The following is a 21,261-nucleotide window of genomic DNA, read 5'->3' as shown; positions in this document are numbered from 1 at the left end:
ATGAATAACGATATAACATATGAAAAAACCATGTTAGTTGCATGTTAAAGTCTTAAAATTACTGAATATACTAACTTCAATTGGCTGTAGAGTATCTTCTGATTCTGCAAGTCATCCTGAGTGGTGCGTAGCACTTCTTTCATCAGCTCGTTCTTTTCCTCCAAAGAGTTGAGTTGCGCTCTTCTGGTACCTTGGGCATTCATCAGTTCACCCCTTTCTGACTCGATTTTCTTCAGTTTTCGTTCATAATCATTGACTTGTTGAGTGAACGTCTCGTGTTCTCTCGCTTTGGCCTCGCACAACACCTAAAATTATGAATTGGTTAAACGGCATAACCTACTGGACACAAATGACATAAGAAATGTCAAAAGATAATATACAGTGTTGCCATTATAACCATTTCAAATCGTATATTGGAAAATCCTATATTTACGAAACTCACTTTTATGTTATCCCGGAGACAGTCACATTCCTCTTCCAGTCTAGTTACATCGGCTTTGAACAGATCTCTTTCTCTTTGAATTCTCCTGCAGGCAGTCTGTAACAAAATAGTTAATTATAGTACAAGTGCAGAAGGCATCGATATTCTTCCACAAGTGTAGAATGAGCCTACTGTATGAGTATTATACATTATTTTCTCTAATTGACTGAATTTTGATTGAAATTAATGGAATATTTCCATAAATATCATTTAGTGATTTTTTTTATCAAAAAATGTTGGTTGGCAGAATTGTTTTCTGCGTCACAAATTTGACAGTTAATAGATAAATCTGTGACAGGAGTGTTCCAAGTACCAACATATAATAATGAAATATAACCATGAAATCTGTGTGAAGATATTCCCGATTTTGTTCTACAAGGAATGGCAGAATGAATAGATTTACCACACAATTAGAGAAATATAAAATCCATATTCACCCTCATATAACCTTCCGTTATATTTAATGATGGTTATACCTTATTGCATTTTCCAACAATTTCATTATCAACTCTTGTCTGTTCCAATCTTGCCGCTAAGGTCATTTTCTCCTTGGATAGCATTCTGTTTTCGTGTTGGAGAAATTCCACCACCTGCCGGGTTTTTGGACATATGGGACATGTAGCTGCCTCTGGAGATTTCTACAAAAGATAAGATATTATGTTTATAAAGGTTGTTTTTTGTAGAGCTATAGAACTTTAAATTGCAATAAAACAACGATGGATTATTCGATTGACATGAATTTTATTTATCCGCAAGATAATCTTGTGGCATTACATTTTAAATATGATTTCTGGTATATGACCGCCACGGCTGGCTCGGATGTAGTCCAATCTGGACGTCCAATTTTCGATGACTTTTTCCAACATTTGTGGCCGTATATCGGCAATAACACGGCGAATGTTGTCTTCCAAATGGTCAAGGGTTTGTGGCTTATCCGCATAGATCAATGAGTTTACATAGCCCCACAGAAAGTAGTCTAGCGGTGTTAAATCACAAGATCTTGGAGCCCAATTCACAGGTCCAAAACGTGAAATTAGGCGGTCACCAAACGTGTCTTTCAATAAATCGATTGTGGCACGAGCTGTGTGACATGTTGCGCCGTCTTGTTGGAACCACAGCTCCTGGACATCATGGTTGTTCAATTCAGGAATGAAAAAGTTAGTAATCATGGCTCTTTACCAATCACCATTGACTGTAACGTTCTGGCCATCATCGTTTTTGAAGAAGTACGGACCAATGATTCCACCAGCCCATAAAGCGCACCAAACAGTCAGTTTTTCTGGATGTAACGGTGTTTCGACATATACTTGAGGATTAGCTCCACTCCAAATGCGGCAGTTTTGTTTGTTGACGTAGCCATTCAACCAGAAGTGCGCTTCATCGCTAAACAAAATAAAATGGACGTAGTGCGCGATACGTATTCCGCACAGAACCATTATTTTCGAAATAAAATTGCACTATTTGCAAGCGTTGTTCAGGTGTGAGTCTATTCATGATGAATTTCCAAACCAAACTGAGAATAAATCACTTGACAGCTGTTAAATCGGTCGCCATCTTGAACAGTAATGCCAACTTAAAGTTATATATCTCGAAAAAAAACACCCTATATTTAAATAACTCCTGCAATGCTCGTTTCTCCATATATTCTTCTTAAAATATTTTGAAATGAAAACAAATAATCATCACAAAAAAAACCTTGTATTGGAAAACCCTTCACTTGGAAAATAATGGTCTGATTTTTCACTTACAGCATTCTGAGTTTGTTGATACATCTGGTTCACCAGCTTATGATATTCCTCCATGTAATGATTCCTTTCTTGAGTCACTTTCTGCAGAGCTTTTTTAATCTAGAAAAAACGTAAACATACATCACCGGTGAATAAATCTATTCCAATTTCTGCGAATTGATTCTCACCTCGCACTGACAACTTTCAATCTCCTTCTTCATCATGTCTTGGAAATGCGATATGTCCTGTTTTTCGGGGCACACATTCTTGAAATCGGTGTAAGTTTCCTTTTCCGCACAACACTTGGACTGCATTTTGGAACTGCATTCGCAGGTGGCTAGAGGCTTGTTCACCATGTCACAGGTGCAAGGCTTTCCCGAGGGATCCGGTTTGGGGGGCACAGTTGCCGGACAGGGTTTGTACACGTTCTGGCTGATATTCGGGGGCTGTTGGCACGGTGGGCATGGCCGATCTACTGGGAAGAAGTCGTTCAGTGCCTTGTCTATTTCGGCTTCGGTGGGGGAATTGACGGGAACTTGGGATATGGTACTGCCGGTTTGGGATTTTTTCTTGCCCTTTCCTTTCTTACCGCCCTTCTTACCTTTCTTGCCCTTCTTACCGCCTTTTTTCCCACCTTTTTTCTTTCCTGCCTTACCTTTTCCTGTTTTCACTGTCACCGCTTGGACGATGGTGTCTCCTCCGGGCCCTCTGTATGGCTGGAAGAAAAAAATTCTGAATATATGGAATTTTTGTTTGTTGAAGAATACGTATGGTGATTGTTGTACCGGGAATTTAAAGTTTGAGAAGACTGTTTGAGTAAATAGGCTAATAGATAAAATTTTCTCAAAAAAGGAAGTAAGAAATCATATAAGAAAGCATTTTCTTTAAGTTTTCATTCAGCTGTAAAGTAATATTTTTATTATTATTCAATATATGAGAGAGTTTTTAAATGAATGAATAAATAAGTGATAGAATAAGCCTTCTGTACAAGTATCAATAGTATTAAACATTATTCACTGAATTTTTATTGAAATTAATGGATAATTTCCATTAATGGATAATTTCCATAAATATTGTTTAGTTATTTTTGTATTGAAAAATGTGGGTTGGTAGAACTGTTTTTCAAATTTGACAGATAATAGATAAATCCGTGACAGGAAAGTTTGAAGTACCAACATACAGGGTGATTCACCGGGATGGCCTATTAGACGTTTAAGGAAAACTAATCATAATTTTGATCTGAAAATTTGCACATTGGAGTTTGAGCCAATGATCTTTCTCCCTAAAATATTTTCAGATCTCTACAACTTCCGATTATACCGGAAATAGACTTCTACTTCCTTTTTTCAAATGGCACACCCAGTATATTATTGCATCATTAGATAGCTTTTTTGATGGCAATTTCGGCAATATGCCATACTTTGGGTAAATATTCAACGGTTCATGAGTTATTGGGATTCTTATGAAAAATAAGGTGGCGATGAGGACTCACATTTTTTTGAATATTTCAGCAGAAAAAGCTTTTTTCGAAAAAATTTTTTTTCTTTTTCGATTCCGCAAATACGTAGTATTATAAGACTGTTTTCGGCTTGGACCAAAAATATACAGGGTGTTTATAAGAGGATCATGAACTTGGACAACTCAAATTCATCAAAACTCAAGATTTTCAAATTAGAATCTATATTTTTTATTGTTTCAGTCGATTCTACGTACAAAAATAGTGGGGGTTACTTAAGCAAACCCTATACCTAAAATGAATACTTTAAAAGTTATAGGGGAAGAACTTCAAATGAGGAAAAACCACTATTTATTACTGTGTTAATAACTGTCTGTTACTTCCGGAAAACACAGAAACTAAACTTCGATGTTTGGATAACTAAATTTTACATTTCATGAATTTTAATTAATTTCTCGTTGGGATTGTTGAGAAATCCATAAACCAATACAATTTTCAATACGAATAATTCATTACAATTCTTGATATGTCAAATTTAGTTATGAAAACATCGAATTTTAGTTTCTTTCTGTGTTTTGCGGAAATCGCAGACTACTCCACACAGTTATAAATAGAGGTTTCTCCTCATTTAAAGTTCTTCCTCGATAACTCTTAAAGTATTCATTTTAGGTATAGAGTTTGCTTAAGTAACCCCCAATATTTTTGGACGTAGTATCGACTGAAATAATAAAAAAAATATAGGTTCTAATTTGAAAATCTTGAGTTCTGATGAATTTGAGTTGGCCAAGTTCATGATCCTCTTATAAACATCCTGTACATTTTTGGCCCAAACCGAAAACAGTCTTATAATACTACGTATTTGCGGAATCGAAAAAGAAAAAAAATTTTTTGGAAAAAGCTCTTTCTGCGGCAATATTAAAAAAAATGCGAGTCCTCATCGCTACCATTTTATTTATAAGAATCTCAATAACTCATGAACCGTTGAGTTTTTCCCAAGGTATGGCATATTGCCGAAATTGCCATCAAAAAAGCTATCTAATGATGCAATAATATACTGGGTGTGCCATTTGAAAAAAGGAAGTAGAAGTCTGGTTCCGGTATAACCGGAAGTTGTAGAGATCTGAAAATATTTTAGTGAGAAAGATCATTGTCTCAAACCCCAATATGCAAATTTTCAGCTCAAAATTGTGATTAGTTTTCCATAAACGTCTAATAGGCCATCCCGGTGAATCACCCTGTATAATAATGAAATTTAACCATGAAATCTGTGTGAATCTGGGATATTCTTCCATGATTTCATTCTCTACAAGTTATGTCAAAATGAACGGATTTGCCACAGAATTAGAGAAAGGAATAACAAGCACTGCAGACACAAGATCGTTCAAAATTTCATAGAATGTCACAATATTCTTATTATTTTCTGCGTCCACTACTAAGACCATTAGCCACAAATGCACAATAAATCTAAAAACTCCTTCACAAAACCATTGTTTTACTCCAACCGATTTTTATAATCGATAAATGCGTCTAATACAGAATGTTAAACAATTTCTTCGCACAACTCTCACAAGATAATTCAATAAAACAGATTACTTACCATTGCTGCTTGTACGATAACCATTTTACTTTCTAATTCAGCAATGACACGTTTTTGCGAAGAACTTTCCTGTATCAATCTGTCTATCTCCATGTTCAAATCATGCTCTGAAATGGTGAAGTCGTAGTTGTGTATTATATAATATGCAGGTTTTTGGCCTGACTGTTAAAACTACCTATTAATTTCAAACTGTCCACTTGTTCCAATACTTCTGATTTTTCCTTCACCATATCTGCAACCATTTCCTGCATCCTCTTCTTTTCCGTTCTCAAGATATCATTATTCAAATCCAGTTGGTGTTTCTCCTTCTTCATTCCGGCTATGGTCCTTTCCAGTGTTTGAATTTCTTGCAACGAGTCCTTCAACGCCATTTCTACCCTAGATAACAATAATATCAAGTTATCTCTCATATTTACGATTTAAATTCAAAATATTTCCAATTTCAGGATCCTTACTTAGTCAATTTTTGTGTTTTAGTTTTTACGGCATCATTACATTCCTCCTCTACAGCTATTGCCATTTGATCGATGTCCTTCAATTCTTTTTCTAATTCTTTATTTCTTTCGGCTAAATGAATGGCCCTTTTCATGGCCTCGTGTTGTTTCGAAAGTGCTTCTGGAAAGTTCATAAACGCTTATAAAATTCTCATATATATCGAATATTTGTGAAATACCTTTGTAATTATTTTCTAGATCGTTTTTTTCCCTTTTTAAGCTGTGAATTTCATTCTCTAGTCTTTGAATTTTATCTTCCGGATATTTATAGTCTATACCACCTTTCTTGCTTATTTCTTCTTCCCCCAATTCTTCTTGGTCTGAATCTTCAAGTGATTCCAATTGACGGCATTTGCACTGTAGGTTTTTTAGTTCTTTCTTTAATTCATTCAGCTGTAATCGATGAAAGAAGTGAACATGAAATTGTCAAGTCCTCAAGTCCAAGCATTTGAAAAAATCACATTTTTTAGTTGTTAGAAATCTATGGTGTATCCAAAATGAACTCAAATCGATCACAATTTATTTGATTTAATAACAATTCACAATAAAAGTATTATGAAACTCACAATTAAATTATTTAAATACATCACGAAGCAGCTTCATCACAATGCTGAGATACAAAAAAATTTTATTTAAATACAAAAAGGCGAAATTTAAATAACTCACAACACGGTCAGAAAGATATGTGAAATCGAATGAAGGAATTATTTTTAGTTGCTCACCTCATGACGTATTTCCAAATTTTCTCGTTGAAGATCTTCATCTGGGGATGAATAGTTACTGGGACATTGTGGCTTACTGCCCCCTTTACTAACTGCATTGAACACATAGTGAATTCTCCAAAAACAAATTCGTTAAATTGAATCTTACCTGATTGAGATTTTTTTGGTACTGTTCCTGCTTTCATCAGATCTAATTCAGTTTCTCTTAAACTTGTCCTTAGTTTTTCATTTTCCAACACTAATTTATTATTCTGCTCATTCAAAAAAAGTACTTTATTTCTTAATTCTAAAACAGAAATTGCTATATCAATTCTACTGAAATATCATCAATAATTAATTATACCTCAAAATTAATGATAAAAATAAATGTAGCACAAATCATTTTCCCTACATAATAGAAAAATGCTTGTTTAACAAATGGAAATGAAAAAGTAGTGCCTCAAATTAATAAAATTTCTTCTCACACCTAAGGATTAACAATTTGGTCCTTTGAACAGTAATCTCTGATAGGATTGAATTTGGTCATAAATTTTGCCTGATTTTGAATCTCAATAGTTATTGTGAATTGATAATTCACCAAAAATCTTCTTTCTTTCATTTAATAAAGGATACTTTCAAATGGTACAATAATAATGTTATTCTACGATACCTTTAATATCTCTTTCTTTTTGACTTCTATAATTTGTATAAGTCAAATGCAAATCATTACACTCTCTCAACAACTTTGTGTTATCAAATTTTCGGGGTCCCAAACAAAGTTCTAAATCCTCTTTCTCCTAAAAAATAGGCTATTGCTAGGGGGGTATTGACACTGTAAGATATATCAAAAAAATCTGCTACATGCACATTTGATCTTTATAATTGTGCAAATTCATCACCTTAGTAGCTGTTTGAGCTAATCTCATATATTTCTGTAGACTAACAGTAGTGGTTTTCAAATCATCTAACAACTTATCAACTAAAGGAATACTATCTAAAGAAAGCATTTGGAAATATCCAAGAGAATCCAATTCCCTCCGAATTCTAGAAAAGTTTTCTTCCATCTCTATTCGTTTTTATTCAATGTGTATAATTTTGTTTTTATATCAAATATAAATAAACGTATTTTTAAAGGTTATATTTTCGAAATTATGTCAGTAGTAGCCATAGACATAATAACATTAACATATTATTCTATGTCTATGTATGCGTTACAGGATTCTACTAGTATAAATGGATTACAGGATTCTACTAGTATAAATGGATTACAGGATTCTACTAATATAAATGGATTACAGGATTCTACTAGTATAAATGGATTACAGGATTCTACTAGTATAAATGGATTACAGGCAATTGATTTTAAATAAAATATTTTTTGAGGATTTCCAGGTCGTAGATTCCGAATTAGGCATCGATTCTCACCAAAAAAAAATTTCTACACCTTGAAAGCACAGCTTTTACACAACAGGAGTTGAGGGGCATGAATACTATTTTGCAAGCCTCAGAATTATGCCACCAGAGGGAAGACCAAACCCCCTTCAAATTTTCACACAAAATTCGAAATAACTCAATTTTGGGGACTTCTATGGAGGAACTGATTGCAAATACGGATTCAGCAGCAAAAATTCTTCAAAATATCAAATTTTTAAGTCGATCTGAAACAAAAACTTTTTTTGGCGAAAAAATATCCAAGGTTATAGTCTTGGTTTTTTCGAAAAAATCGACCGATCGAATTCGAACATTTTATGATTGTTTTAGAGGGTTTCGAGGCCGTAGATTCCGAATCTGACATTGATTTTTGCCAGAAAAATTTTCTTCACCTCAAAAACACAGTTTTTACACAATGTCTCAGTTGTGGTGCACACATACCCATTTTTGAAGCTTCAGGTCTTATGCCACCAGAGGGCAGACCAAACCTCTTGAAAAATTTTCCCACAAAACTTGAAAAATCTCGGAATTGGGACCTTTCAGAAGCAAACTGATTGCAGATTTGTATTTAGTGTGGTCATATGCTCCCTCTATCAAACTATCAGGCTAAACATTTTTTTTCCGAAATTCATCTAAGGTCATAGTCTTGGTTTTTCCAACAAATCAATTGATTTAAAGGATTTCTAGGTCTAGGTTTTGTATAAGGTTTGAGTATATAAAGGTATTCAAACTGATAATTCATTTTCTCTAAACAGCAGATTGAGTTAAACAAATCTACCAAGAATTTCTGAACTTTTTAGTTATGCCATAGTTAAGAATTAAAAAAAATTCCATGAAATAATAAGAAGGAGCCTTTATTCAATTTGAAGAGAAATATATAATAATGAACTTTTTATGTCGAAAAAATACATTCGAAATTGTCTTTACCAGAAGCAGGACCTGTCCTTTAAGTATTAGTTTTACAATATTTGTAAACATTAGTAATATTGGGTCGGCTATAATTTACGCTTTAGCTCGATGTGTCTATCATAAAAAATGTCAAAATGAACTATTATACAAACAAAAATTCATAACGTCCTTTGGCACACTTCACTACAGTCCATCACAAAGGCGCTACACTTGGGTCATTACTTCTAGGTTCAGAAAGCACCGTAATATTCATTTATCATCTATATATCACAAATTAAAACCTTAATCCAGTCATATTCACATCCTATGTTCACAAAATACCTGCGATTAAGGATAATCAATGAAAATTGGGATATTTAGAGGTGTTGAATTATTTTCAAGGATAAAAACCAACGTTTCGAATATTTTTAATCATACACATTCTGAATATCCAAATTTCCACTATACCATATGTATCTTCATATACACAATATCGAAATTGAGAATAAATGTAAGAGAAAGTATTGAAAGTGACTTTTTGGGGAAATATCAGGAAGCAAAAGAAACATTTCAATTTACAATCAGAAATTGGTTCAAAATTTTCAAAAAATATGGAGAAATCCAACATTCTGGTCAATCGAGTACACACACAGCCAATTTTGTAAAAAGTACATCACCACTCGAAAACGTAAACTAATGGGAGTTTTCAGAATAAAAAATAGCACCACCAAACTCTCCCAAGAAACATTTTCGAAATGTAGCGTGCAAAATAAACACATCGGCAAAATTAGCGAAATGCTCAAAATCTCAACTAAGTTTGTACTTCATTTTCTCTCGACCCTTTGACAGATTTGAGCAATTATTCTCTTTAATAGTAGCTTTATTCTTCTGGAACGTAACTGTTCAAATGCCGACCTCATTTACTACCTCTTTTGTTATAGAGAGGTGGCGAACTGAAAAATTGAAAAGTTAGGTTTTATTCAGAACACCCTGTGCAGTGAAGAGTCGACAGATGAGAATGTTTAGGAACACTCAGATGTTGCCGCATCTTTTCTGAACCTTTCCCTTTTTTTATTTATTGCAATATCTTAATTTTTATATACATTACAAGTCCTCTAGGTGATACCATTGTTGAACGAGAAATTAATGTTTTTAATCTCAAATGAAGGTAAATTCAATTGGTAAACTGAATCAAAAGTGTACATAAATTCCAGGAAAAAGTTAATTGTGTTGATAAATTACTAACATCATTTAAAGTGCTTTAATTTCTCTCAAAATTAAGATATTACAATGTATAAAAAAAGAATATGTTCAGAAGCATTACTAAACATTTAAGTCTGTCAATGAATTACTCCACAGGATGTTCTAAATAAAAGTTAACTTTCCATTCTATTTTTCACCCCTATATATATATAACAAAAAACAAAGTGCCTGAGAACAGTATCTGAACAGCAATTAAAAAAAAATTGCTAAAATAGTCCAAACTGTTCAAGAAAAAATATCCAATTGATTTTTATACAACTGAAATATTTCAGTTATGGAGATGCATACCCATTTTACAAGCCTCAGGTTTATGCCACCAGAGGGCAGAATTTTTCCAAAATTCCCAATAACTCAATTTTGGAGGCTTTTAATGAGGAACTGATAAAAAAATCTCCCTAATTTTGCCGGTGTGTATAGCACTGTGACTTGGCTGAAACGAATGAAGGCAATTCTCTGAGATTTAAGTACTTATCAAAAACAGTATTTCATCATTTTTAACTTATCTTTCAATTTGTCCAGTATAAGATTTTCGTACTGGCATTGTCGATATACAAAAAAGATTGCGTTTCTATAACCAAAGAATTTAACAACCGTCATAAATGGGTAAAAAAAAACATAACTTGTTCAAAAATAAAGGAGGGATTGGAGATCATTTCCAAAGTAATTGGCAGTAATTTAAATGTTTAAAAACCGGCCTAGGCACCTTTCCTTTTAGCACACACTGGATTGTTGCAATATCCAAAAGAAAAAAAAAGTTCTAGAACCAAACGTTCAAGTACACAACGCACTCAATAAAGCACTTAAAACTCTCCGTTGTCGAAGGGATGGTGAATTGAGGCAGCAGAGGACTTCCTGGTGCTGGACCTTGAGGAGCTTGAACTCCAGCTAGATATCCTGATAGGCATGTAACTGTCCTGGTTCAGAGGGGGGGCCATCTCGTTCGGACTAGAGGCTCGACTGGTGTTGCCACCAGGTGAGAAGTCCGAAAAGTCCATCTGAAAAATAAAGAAATGATTAATTTTGAATATGGGGCACAATTCGCTATAAAGCAGTTCCGTCATATGTTATACAGAGTGTTCTTAAATTGATACAGGGTGTTGAAGTTTTTTTTTTCTCATAGATGAATTCATTATTCATAAGTTTTGGTACTTATTTACCCAATCTGTAGATTCGATAAACTGGTATAATCATCATAAAAAAGTAGGCCTACAAGAAACACCCTGTATCTCGAAAATCAAAGAGCGTTTGCGGGTAATTTTTCTATGAATTATCCAAGAAATCTTTCATTTTCCTTTTTAACTCCAATTTAGGAACACCATATAACGGGTGTTTTTTTTCGAGGTATATAACTTTAAGTTGGCATTACTGTTCAAGATGGCGACCGATTTAACAGCTGTCAAGTGATTTATTCTCAGTTTGGTTTGGAAATTCATCATGAATAGACCCACGCCTGAACAACGCTTGCAAATAGTGCAATTTCATTTCGAAAATAATGGTTCTGTGCGGAATACGTATCGCGCACTACGTCCATTTTATTTTCTTTAGCGATGAAGCGCATTTCTGGTTGAATGGCTACGTCAACAAACAAACTGCCGCATTTGCAGTGAAGCTAATCCTCAAGTGTATGTCGAAACACCGTTACATCCAGAAAAACTGACTATTTGGTGCGCTTTATGGGCTGGTGGAATCATTGGTCCGTACTTCTTCAAAAACGATGATGGTTAGAACGTTACAGTCAATGGTGATCGGTATAGAGCCATGATTACTAACTTTTTCATTCCTGAATTGAACAACCATGATGTCCAGGAGCTGTGGTTCCAACAAGACGGCGCAACATGTCACACAGCTCGTGCCACAATCGATTTATTGAAAGACACGTTTGGTGACCGCCTAATTTCACGTTTTGGACCTGTGAATTGGCCTCCAAGATCTTGTGATTTAACACCGCTAGACTACTTTCTGTGAGGCTCTGCAAAGTCATTGGTCTATATGCGGATAAGCCACAAACCCTTGACCATTTGGAAGACAACATTCGCCGTGTTCTTGCCGATATACGGCCACAAATGTTGGAAAAAGTCATCGAAAATTGGACGTCCAGATTGGACTACATCCGAGCCAGCCGTGGCGGTCATATGCCAGAAATCATATTTAAAATGTAATGCCACAAGATTATCTTGCGGATAAATAAAATTCATGTCAATCGAATAATCAATCGTTGTTTTATTGCAATTTAAAGTTCTACAGCTCTAAAAAAAACACCCTTTATATGGGTTATGCAAAAATAGATTTAGATTTGTTCTGAAAAGTATTCAAGCTTTTTTTTACCTGATTGTGGTTCAAGATGGCAACCGCCCTAATTTCTGGAAGAGGACTTATCTCCCCCACCAAAATGTCTGGATTGTCGCTGTCCAGGCTGGCTATCTCTTCGGCATGCACCTGAAAAATGCTCTCCTGGCTTCCTGTGAACTAGACATTTGGGCATTCATTTAATAGGGGCAATGGTCGAAAGTTCAAATCGGATAAATGTGGCTGAAAGCTGAGTGTTTCATTGAACTGAGATTCTTCAATGGAACAGCTGCGGGTGCTAGGTTGTATGAGGATTGTTAGTATCACGTTATCAGTATAGTTAATTGACAACAAGATGTAGAAACTACACACAAGTTTTTTTTTGAGGGTCATAAAGCTGAAAATCCTTTGAAATTCAAGGATCATTTTGATGATCCCGAATAGCAGTTTTAGCGCTGACGTCATGGAATAGAATAGAGAGGTCACGACGTGAATATGCATTATTAACATTATATTACCTAAACCGCAGAATTTTTGTTGAAACTAATAGAACAATTCCATAAATATCGTCTAGTGATTTTTGCATTGAAAGATGTTGGTTGGTAGAACTGTTTTCTGTATCACAAATTTGTCAGGAGAGTACCAACATATAATAACGAAATATAACCATGAAATCTGCGTGAAACTGGGATATTCTCTTGTTATATACGGTGTTTTTTTTCGAGGTATATAACTTTAAGTTGGCATTACTGTTCGAGATGGCGACCGATTTAACAGCTGTCAAGTGGTTTATTCTCAGATTGGTTTGGCAATTCATCATGAATAGACTCACGCCTGAACAACGCTTGCAAAAAGTGCAATTTTATTTCGAAAATAATAGTTCTGTGCGGAATACGTATCGCGCACTACGTCCATTTTATTTTGTTTATCGATGAAGCGCACTTCTGGTTGAATGGCTACGTCAACAAACAAAACTGCCGCATTTGGAGTAAAGCTAATCCTCAAGTGTACGTCGAAACACCGTTACATCTAGAAAAACTGACTGTTTGGTGCGCTTTATGGGCTGGTGGAATCAATTGGTCCGTATTTCCTTCAAAACGATGATGGCCAGAACGTTACAGTCAATGGTGATCGGTATAGAGCCATGATTACTAACTTTTTCATTCCTGAATTGAACAACCTGTGGTTCCAACAAGACGGCGCAACATGTCACACAGCTCGTGCCACAATCGATTTATTGAAAGACACGTTTGGTGACCGCCTAATTTCACGTTTTGTACCTGTGAATTGGCCTCCAAGATCTTGTGATTTAACACCGCTAGACTACTTTCTGTGGGGCTTCTATAGCTCTATAAAAACACCCTTTATAAGATGTGGCAGAATGAACGGATTTGCCACAGAATTAGAGAATAGTATAGCGAGTTTTCGAACGCATGAGTGTTGGAATTGCCTTCTGCAACTAGTATAAGACGTTATTTTCTCTATTTCAGTCAAGTTTTATGAAATATTGTCGAAATTCAATTAATAATTCAGATTGCACCACCTAGTGACATTTGTATTATTTCTTTGCAGTTGGTGTGACTGTAACAAAAATTGACAGATTACGGAATTTTAATTTGACTGGTACGTTTCGAATTTTTAAATAATTTATAATTACGCATTAAATTCGTGAATTATGTCTCACGAAATCGATTTAACACAACCAGAATTGAGAGAAATTGCGAATAATGTTGCAAATCATTACACTATATTCAAATTATATCATATTGAGTGTTGAAAGTGAAGTCAGTGTAGACAACCACAAAACGAGAAATATAACTGAAAACAATGGTGTAATGAGTTCATAACAGCACCGTTTTTAGTACTGTTATGAACTCATTACGATAATTAAATAGAGAAAAAAATTCATTCAATATTTCCGTGATCACAAAACCATAACAAATTCAAGCTCTGTACTAAATTTCAAGCTGATATTACAAAAGAAATACCCAATATTGGAGCAGAATATTGAAAAATAAACAGTTCTGTGGCCTACAAGGGCGCAATAGCTCCTGAAGCCAAGCCATTGATCTTTTCGAATTTTTTTTCGATTCACCCTTGTATATTGCACCGAAGGTCGAATTCAAAGCAATGCGACACTGTTGGTAACGTTGAGTTACTTGATCCGATTCCAGATGGCGACACCATCGTCATCTGCATTAGCGAAAATGCACGTAAAATACGAAATTCGAATATCTACGTCTTTTCGATGAAGATTTTCGTATATAAGGATTTTTTCGAACGTGAATATTCATCAGGGCAATGTATGGAATTTTTTATGGAAGGTTAAAGCGAAAGAATTCGCCTCCATTCCTCACAGATCGATGTGCTTTGGCATTGCCTTGAATCAACTTGCTGGTAGTAACGTCGATATTCTAGGGAGAAGGATATTTTCCCTAAATTCATTCACGTTTTTACGATGTTGTCGAGATTGCGTCGAATATTATTCTTTTTTTTTTTTGATACGCTTTGTCTCTGGGAAATACCCAATTTAATTTGTCTTTGAGAAGACGTATTCGTAAGTCCTGAAAGTAGGTTTTCTTCTGGATTGTGGCAGGAGAAATTTAATCATTGTTTTCGCTGTCTCACATACACATAACCATGGCAACGTACTTAATAACAACTTGATGTTGGTAGTGAAGAAGTGGATTAATATCACAGAGGTATTTTTGGTATTTTGTAAATACACTGCGCAAAAAAATTCACGCACATTATGGAAATCTCAAATTTATTCTACAACTGAAGGTGTTCTCAATGATAATTATTTTTATCAGAATTATGCATGCATATGTTATCCACTTTCAACGTTTTTCTTCAATACAGATTCCCAGCAGGAATAAAAAAAGATGAGATTATCAGATTTTGAATGTATTGGCCCCATTCTGAAATCAGTTGTTATCGATCAATTCTAGTGATCAATAGTTTTTCTTTCGTTTGATTTTCTACACTCGATCGCTATGCAACGCGAAACACGCAATTTGACCCAAGAGGAATGTGCCCAAGCGGTAGTTTTGCGAGAAGAAGGGTGGGCATACACAAGAATTGCAGAAAGGTTTGGAGTTTTCCATACAAGTGTGTCCAGAATGTTGCAGTGATTCAGGGAGACATGTATGAATGTCCGAAGACCAGGACAGGGTAGACCACGGGTAACAACTGCCATTCAAGAATGTTACTTGTGAGTTTTTTCGTTGAGACAACGGTTTGCAACCGCTCGCCTCCTTCAAAATCAGCTTGAGCAAACTCATGGGGTGCAAATTAGCACTCAGACAATAAGAAATCGCCTCAGAGAATATGATTTAAGGCCTCGTGTCGCGGCAAGAGGACCAGCTCTTACCCCAGCCCATCGAAAGGCGCGTTTGGATTTTGCGAGAGAGCATATCCATTGGGAAGAGGCTGATTGGGAAAGAGTTCTCTTCACAGATGAGTCTAGATTCTGCCTTTACCATTGTGATCGACGTTCCCTTGTATACAGACGTCCACATGAAAGACATGCTCAGTGCAATTTCCTGAATACTACTGGTTTCGGGGGAGGATCGATTATGGTATGGGGTGGAATATCTTTGACTGCTCGCACAGACCTACTGGTCGTTGATAATGGAGCTATGAATGCTGATAGGTATATAAGGAACATTCTTGAAGAGCATGTAGTGCCATTTGCCCCATACATTAGTGAAAATTTCATTTTTATGAACGATAATGCTAGACCTCATCGTGCGCGCATCGTTCAGGAGTACCTTGAAGAGGTTGAAGTCTCTCGAATAGAATGGCCAGCAAGAAGTCCAGATCTCAATCCGATTGAGCAGGTTTGGGACAACCTCAATAGAAGGCTGAGGAGTTCAGAAAATCATCCAGCTACTCTTAATGACTTAGGAATCCAACTCAGAGAAATCTGAGAAGGATTAGATCAGAACATTTTAAGATCATTCATTTTGAGTATGAACCGTCGTTGCCGAGCTGTAATTAACGCAAGGGGTGGAAATACCAAGTATTAAATCACTTATCAGCATTCCAGTATTTTGAAAATTGTTTATTTCTCTTCTTTCACATAAGAAACGGTGAAATCCTGAATTTTTATTCCATTTAATGTGACTTGTTTCGTTCAAAACCTTCCCGAGAGAACATAAAAAATAAGTTATAAAGTCAATGTAGAGTTAACTTTCATTAAAATTGAGATTTTCAGAATGTGCGTTAATTTTTTTGCGAAGTTGAACAAAAATAATGAAAAGTAAGATTTTATTCAGAAAACCCTGTGAAGTGAATTGTTGAACTACTATACTCAGATGTTGCCGCATCTTTTCTGAACATATTCTTTTTTTTATTATTTCCAATATCTTACTTTTGAGAGAAATTGTAGCACTTTATATGGTACCGTTGTTGAACGAGAAATTAATGTTTCAATGAAATTGAGTCGATGACTACCAATTTTCAATAAAAAGAATAAATTTTCTTCAGCGTAGCTACTGCAATCATTGAAAGTGCTGTGATTTCTCCCAAAATTATGATATTTCAATTCCTAAAACGATAAAATGTCGAAATGTTTTTCTCATGAAGGAGCAGCTATCTTTATATGAAACAATATTAATAAACTTATTCCTATTGAAAAATAAAGCTGGAGAGAATTTATACCCAGCTTCGCATCTACATAGTGAGTTTTAAGTTTAGAACGTCTCATTTATCTCTGGAAGCGCATCGTACGATTTTTATAGATTTGGGTGTGCAAGGATTTTGTAATATGGCCTATATTATGGTGATGTTTACATTGTTGTCAGATCTCTTTTTTTTCCGGAATAATAATGAACTTTGTTGATTCAAATGGATCATCCTGTATATTTTTTGTCTTTCGTAATCTTCAAGAAATACTGAATGTTCTTCATGAGGTGTTCCCTAGTCCTAATTTATTTTAAAATTTCTAAATACTACATTTAGATGACTATGATTGAAAAAACTCGTTTAATTCATATAATTTTTTTGTATTTATTTCATGCCCATATTTGATCAGCAGAAAAATCAGGAATTTAAATATCAAACGAGTTTATCCAATCATAGCGATCTGAATATATTATCTCAACTTCGGCGAAACTCCGAAATTATGGCATTTAAGTAGAGGAAATATTACATAAAAAATATTCAGTATTTCTTAAGGATTTTAAAAGGCAAACTATACACAGGATGATCCATTTGAAATAACAAAGTTCATTATTATTCCGGAAAAAAGGAAGATCTGACAACAACGTAAACATCACCTTAATATAGGCCATATTATAAAATCCTTGATAATCGAAATCTATAAAAATCGTGCAATTCGTTTTAAAGATAATTGAGGCTCAAAAAATCAAATATTTGTAAATAATGATACCAAAACAAAATTGAAAGGATCATTATCCAAATGCGTTGTTGCCGAAAATGCGAAATATCCTCAGAAACCAAGAAATTCTAATAAAGAGATAAATGAAACGTTCCATACTTCGTATTTGCAAATACACCGCGCAAAAAAAATTAACGCACATTTTGAAAATCTCAATTTTTATGAAAGTTAACTCTACCTTGACTTTATAACTTATTTTTTATGTTCTCTGAGGAAGGTTTTGAACGAAAAAAGACACATTAAATGGAAGAAAAATTCAGGATTTCACCGAATCTTAGGTGAAAGAAGGGAAATAAACAATTTTCAAAATACTGGAATGCTGATAAGTGATTTAATACTTGGTATTTCCACCCCTTGCGTTAATTACAGCTCGGCAACGACGGTTCATACTCAAAATGAGTGATCTTAAAATGTTCTGATCTAATCCTTCCCAGATTTCTCTGAGTTGGATTCCTAAGTCATTAAGAGTAGCTGGATGATTTTCTGAACTTCTCAGCCTTCTATTGAGGTTGTCCCAAACCTGCTCAATCGGATTGAGATCTGGACTTCTTGCTGGCCATTCCATTCGAGAGACTTCAACCTCTTCAAGGTACTCCTGAACGATGCGCGCACGATGGGGTCTGGCATTATCGTCCATAAAAATGAAATTTTCACCAATGTATGGGGCAAATGGCACTACATGCTCTTCAAGAATGTTCCTTATATACCTATCAGCATTCATAGCTCCATTATCAACGACCACTAAGTATGTGCGAGCAGTCAAAGATATTCCACCCCATACCGTAATCGATCCTCCCCCGAAACCAGTAGTATTCAGGAAATTGCACTGAGCATATCTTTCATGTGGAGGTCTGTATACAAGGGAACGTCGATCACAATGGTAGAGGCAGAATCTAGACTCATCTGTGAAGAGAACTCTTTCCCAATCAGCCTTTTCCCAATGGATATGCTCTCTCGCAAAATCCAAACGCGCCTTTCGATGGGCTGGGGTAAGAGCTGGGCCTCTTGCCGCGACACGAGGCCTTAAATCATATTCTCTGAGGCGATTTCTTATTGTCTGAGTGCTAATTTGCACCCCATGAGTTTGCTCAAGCTGATTTTGAAGGAGGCGTGCGGTTGCAAACCGTTGTCTCAACGAAGAAACTCTCAAGTAACGTTCTTGAATGGCAGTTGTTACCCGTGATCTACCCTGTCCTGGTTTTCGGACATTCATACCTGTCTCCCTGAATCGCTGCAACATTCTGGACACACTTGTATGGGAAACTCCAAACCTTTCTGCAATTCTTGTGTATGTCCACCCTTCTTCTTGTAAAACTACCGCTTGGGCACATTCCTCTTGGGTCAAATTGCGTGTTTCGCGTTGCATAGCGATCGAGTGTAGAAAATCAAACAAAAGAAAAACTATTGATCATTAGAATTGATCGAGAACAACTGATTTCAGAATGGGGACAATACATTCAAAATCTGATAATCTCATCTTTTTTTATTCCGGCTGGGAAAAAACATCTGTATTGAAGAAAAACGTTGAAAGTGGATAACATATGCATGCATAGTTCTGATAAAAATAACTATCATTGAGAACACCTTCAGTTGTAATTGTAAAATAATTTTGAAATTTCCATAATGTGCGTTAATTTTTTTGCGCAATGTATTTATTTCCATATTGCAAATATCGCGTATCCTTCAGCCGTCGGAAATAGAAATGAATGAAATACGCATTCCCCACAAGTTGAATGGAACCCGAACAAAAGAACCGAGTCAAAACAAATCGAGGTACCGAATATCAAATATACCGATTCAATTAATATTCTCGTATCGTAGTCGATTCCCGATACGTTTCGGATTCAACTACCACCAAAAGCTAACGAACCTGCTTCGCCTTGGTTTTATTTATGGCAGCCAGACTTTATAGGAAGCCCAGCTGGTTCTTGTTGCTTTGTTGCGGATCGCGAAAACAAATCCTTCTCTTTTACGACCAAACGCGGCACGAGGAGGAAGTCGCAGTCTGGAACGAGAACAAAAGCGTCTCGACATCGATACCCTTTGCGCTGAAATACGTAAAAATACGTGAGTGACCTTTGAAAAGTAGAAGAACAAGCAAAGCACCCCGTTCCGGCTCTGTGATCGCTCTGTGGTTCATTATTAAAGTCATAGAATAAATGAAATATGACAGCGATTCTTTCTATTCTATGATCACTCTGTCGTCCATGACTGGAATCATAGAATAAACAAAATCTGACAGTCATCGTTTCTTTTCTGTTGGAATTCTGTGAATTCATAAAGGGTGTCTTTTTTCGAGGTATATAACTTTAAGTTGGCATTACTGTTCAAGATGGCGACCGATTTAACAGCTGTCAAGTGATTTATTCTCAGATTGGTTTGGCAATTCATCATGAATAGACTGACGCCTGAACAACTCTTGCAAATAGTGCAATTTTATTTCGAAAATAATGGTTCGGAATACGTATCGCGCACTACGTCCATTTTATTTTGTTTAGCGATGAAGCGCACTTCTGGTTGAATGGCTACGTCAACAAACAAAACTGCCGCATTTGGGGTGAAGCTAATCCTCAAGTGTATGTCGAAACACCGTTACATCCAGAAAAACTGACTGTTTGGTGCGCTTTATGGGCTGGTGGAATCATTGGTCCGTACTTCTTCAAAAACCATGATGGCCAGAACGTTACAGTCAATGGTGATCGGTATAGAGCCATGATTACTAAATTTTTCATTCCTGAATTGAACAACCACGATGTCCAGGAGCTGTGGTTCCAACAAGACGGCGCAACATGTCACACAGCTCGTGTCACAATCGATTTATTGAAAGACACGTTTGGTGACCGCCTAATTTCACGTTTTGGACCTGTGAATTGGCCTCCAAGATCTTGTGATTTAACACCGCTAGACTACTTTCTGTGGGGCTATGTAAAGTCATTGATCTATGTGGATAAGCCACAAACCCTTGACCATTTGGAAGACAACATTCGCCGTGTTATTGCCGATATACGGCCACAAATGTTGGAAAAAGTCATCGAAAATTGGACGTCCAGATTGGACTACATCCGAGCCAGCCGTGGCGGTCATATGCCAGAAATCATATTTAAAATGTAATGCCACAAGATTATCTTGCGGATGAATAAAATTCATGTCAATCGAATAATCCATCGTTGTTTTATTGCAATTTAAAGTTCTATAGCTCTAAAAAAAACACCCTTTCGAATGAACAAAAATCTGATAGGCATTCATTCTTTTCTGTAGAGACATAGAATATTTCAATGAGCCGTTCATCGATTTGAAATTCTTGGAAATTTGTGACCTTTTCATATTCTGAACACAAAAACCAACTTCTGGATTGTTTATTTCTCATCACAAATCTCCAAGCATAAATGGATTTTCAGCTTTATCAAGAGACAACAAAACAGAACAAGATACCTCACAATCATCTACTCACTATTTATCACCAAGCTTTCAAAGTTAATAAGTGTTAAGTGATCAATGTTGGAAGAAATACATCTAGTTTCCGTTCACAAAAC

General features: G+C 35.6%; 2 protein-coding genes across 10 annotated transcripts in view; both read right to left on the bottom strand.

The window, feature by feature from the left end:
• The window catches only part of LOC123683853 (centrosomal protein of 135 kDa), a 37,520-nt gene extending 29,934 nt beyond the window's left edge, over window positions 1-7,586 (bottom strand). For 5 of the 9 annotated variants that reach the window (XM_045622796.1, XM_045622797.1, XM_045622800.1 and 2 more), the window contains exons 1-13: window positions 7,356-7,584; window positions 7,127-7,253; window positions 6,626-6,763; window positions 6,478-6,569; window positions 5,935-6,148; window positions 5,717-5,876; window positions 5,437-5,639; window positions 5,262-5,368; window positions 2,397-2,924; window positions 2,230-2,328; window positions 958-1,119; window positions 443-538; window positions 76-305 (exon numbers count right to left, since the gene is read on the bottom strand). In XM_045622796.1, coding sequence (XP_045478752.1) covers window positions 76-305; window positions 443-538; window positions 958-1,119; window positions 2,230-2,328; window positions 2,397-2,924; window positions 5,262-5,368; window positions 5,437-5,639; window positions 5,717-5,876; window positions 5,935-6,148; window positions 6,478-6,569; window positions 6,626-6,763; window positions 7,127-7,253; window positions 7,356-7,520 — 2,321 coding nt within the window. In that variant the 5' untranslated portion in view covers window positions 7,521-7,584. Of the gene's footprint in view, window positions 1-75; window positions 306-442; window positions 539-957; window positions 1,120-2,229; window positions 2,329-2,396; window positions 2,925-5,261; window positions 5,369-5,436; window positions 5,640-5,716; window positions 5,877-5,934; window positions 6,149-6,477; window positions 6,570-6,625; window positions 6,764-7,126; window positions 7,254-7,355 lie in introns of all 9 variants that reach the window. The other 4 variants (XM_045622798.1, XM_045622799.1, XM_045622805.1 and 1 more) reach the window with 4 other exon arrangements.
• Window positions 7,587-8,725: 1,139 nt separating this feature from the next.
• Window positions 8,726-21,261, bottom strand: part of LOC123683851 (protein goliath-like) — a 52,530-nt gene continuing 39,994 nt past the window's right edge. The window contains exons 8-9 of the mRNA XM_045622794.1: window positions 12,364-12,504; window positions 8,726-11,033 (exon numbers count right to left, since the gene is read on the bottom strand). Coding sequence (XP_045478750.1) covers window positions 10,839-11,033; window positions 12,364-12,504 — 336 coding nt within the window. The 3' untranslated portion in view covers window positions 8,726-10,838. The remainder of the gene's footprint in view (window positions 11,034-12,363; window positions 12,505-21,261) is intronic.

This window comes from Harmonia axyridis, chromosome 7 (genome assembly GCF_914767665.1).
Source record: "Harmonia axyridis chromosome 7, icHarAxyr1.1, whole genome shotgun sequence".
Classification (NCBI taxonomy): Eukaryota; Metazoa; Arthropoda; class Insecta; order Coleoptera; family Coccinellidae; genus Harmonia; species Harmonia axyridis.
This window is presented reverse-complemented; position numbering and strand designations above follow the sequence as displayed.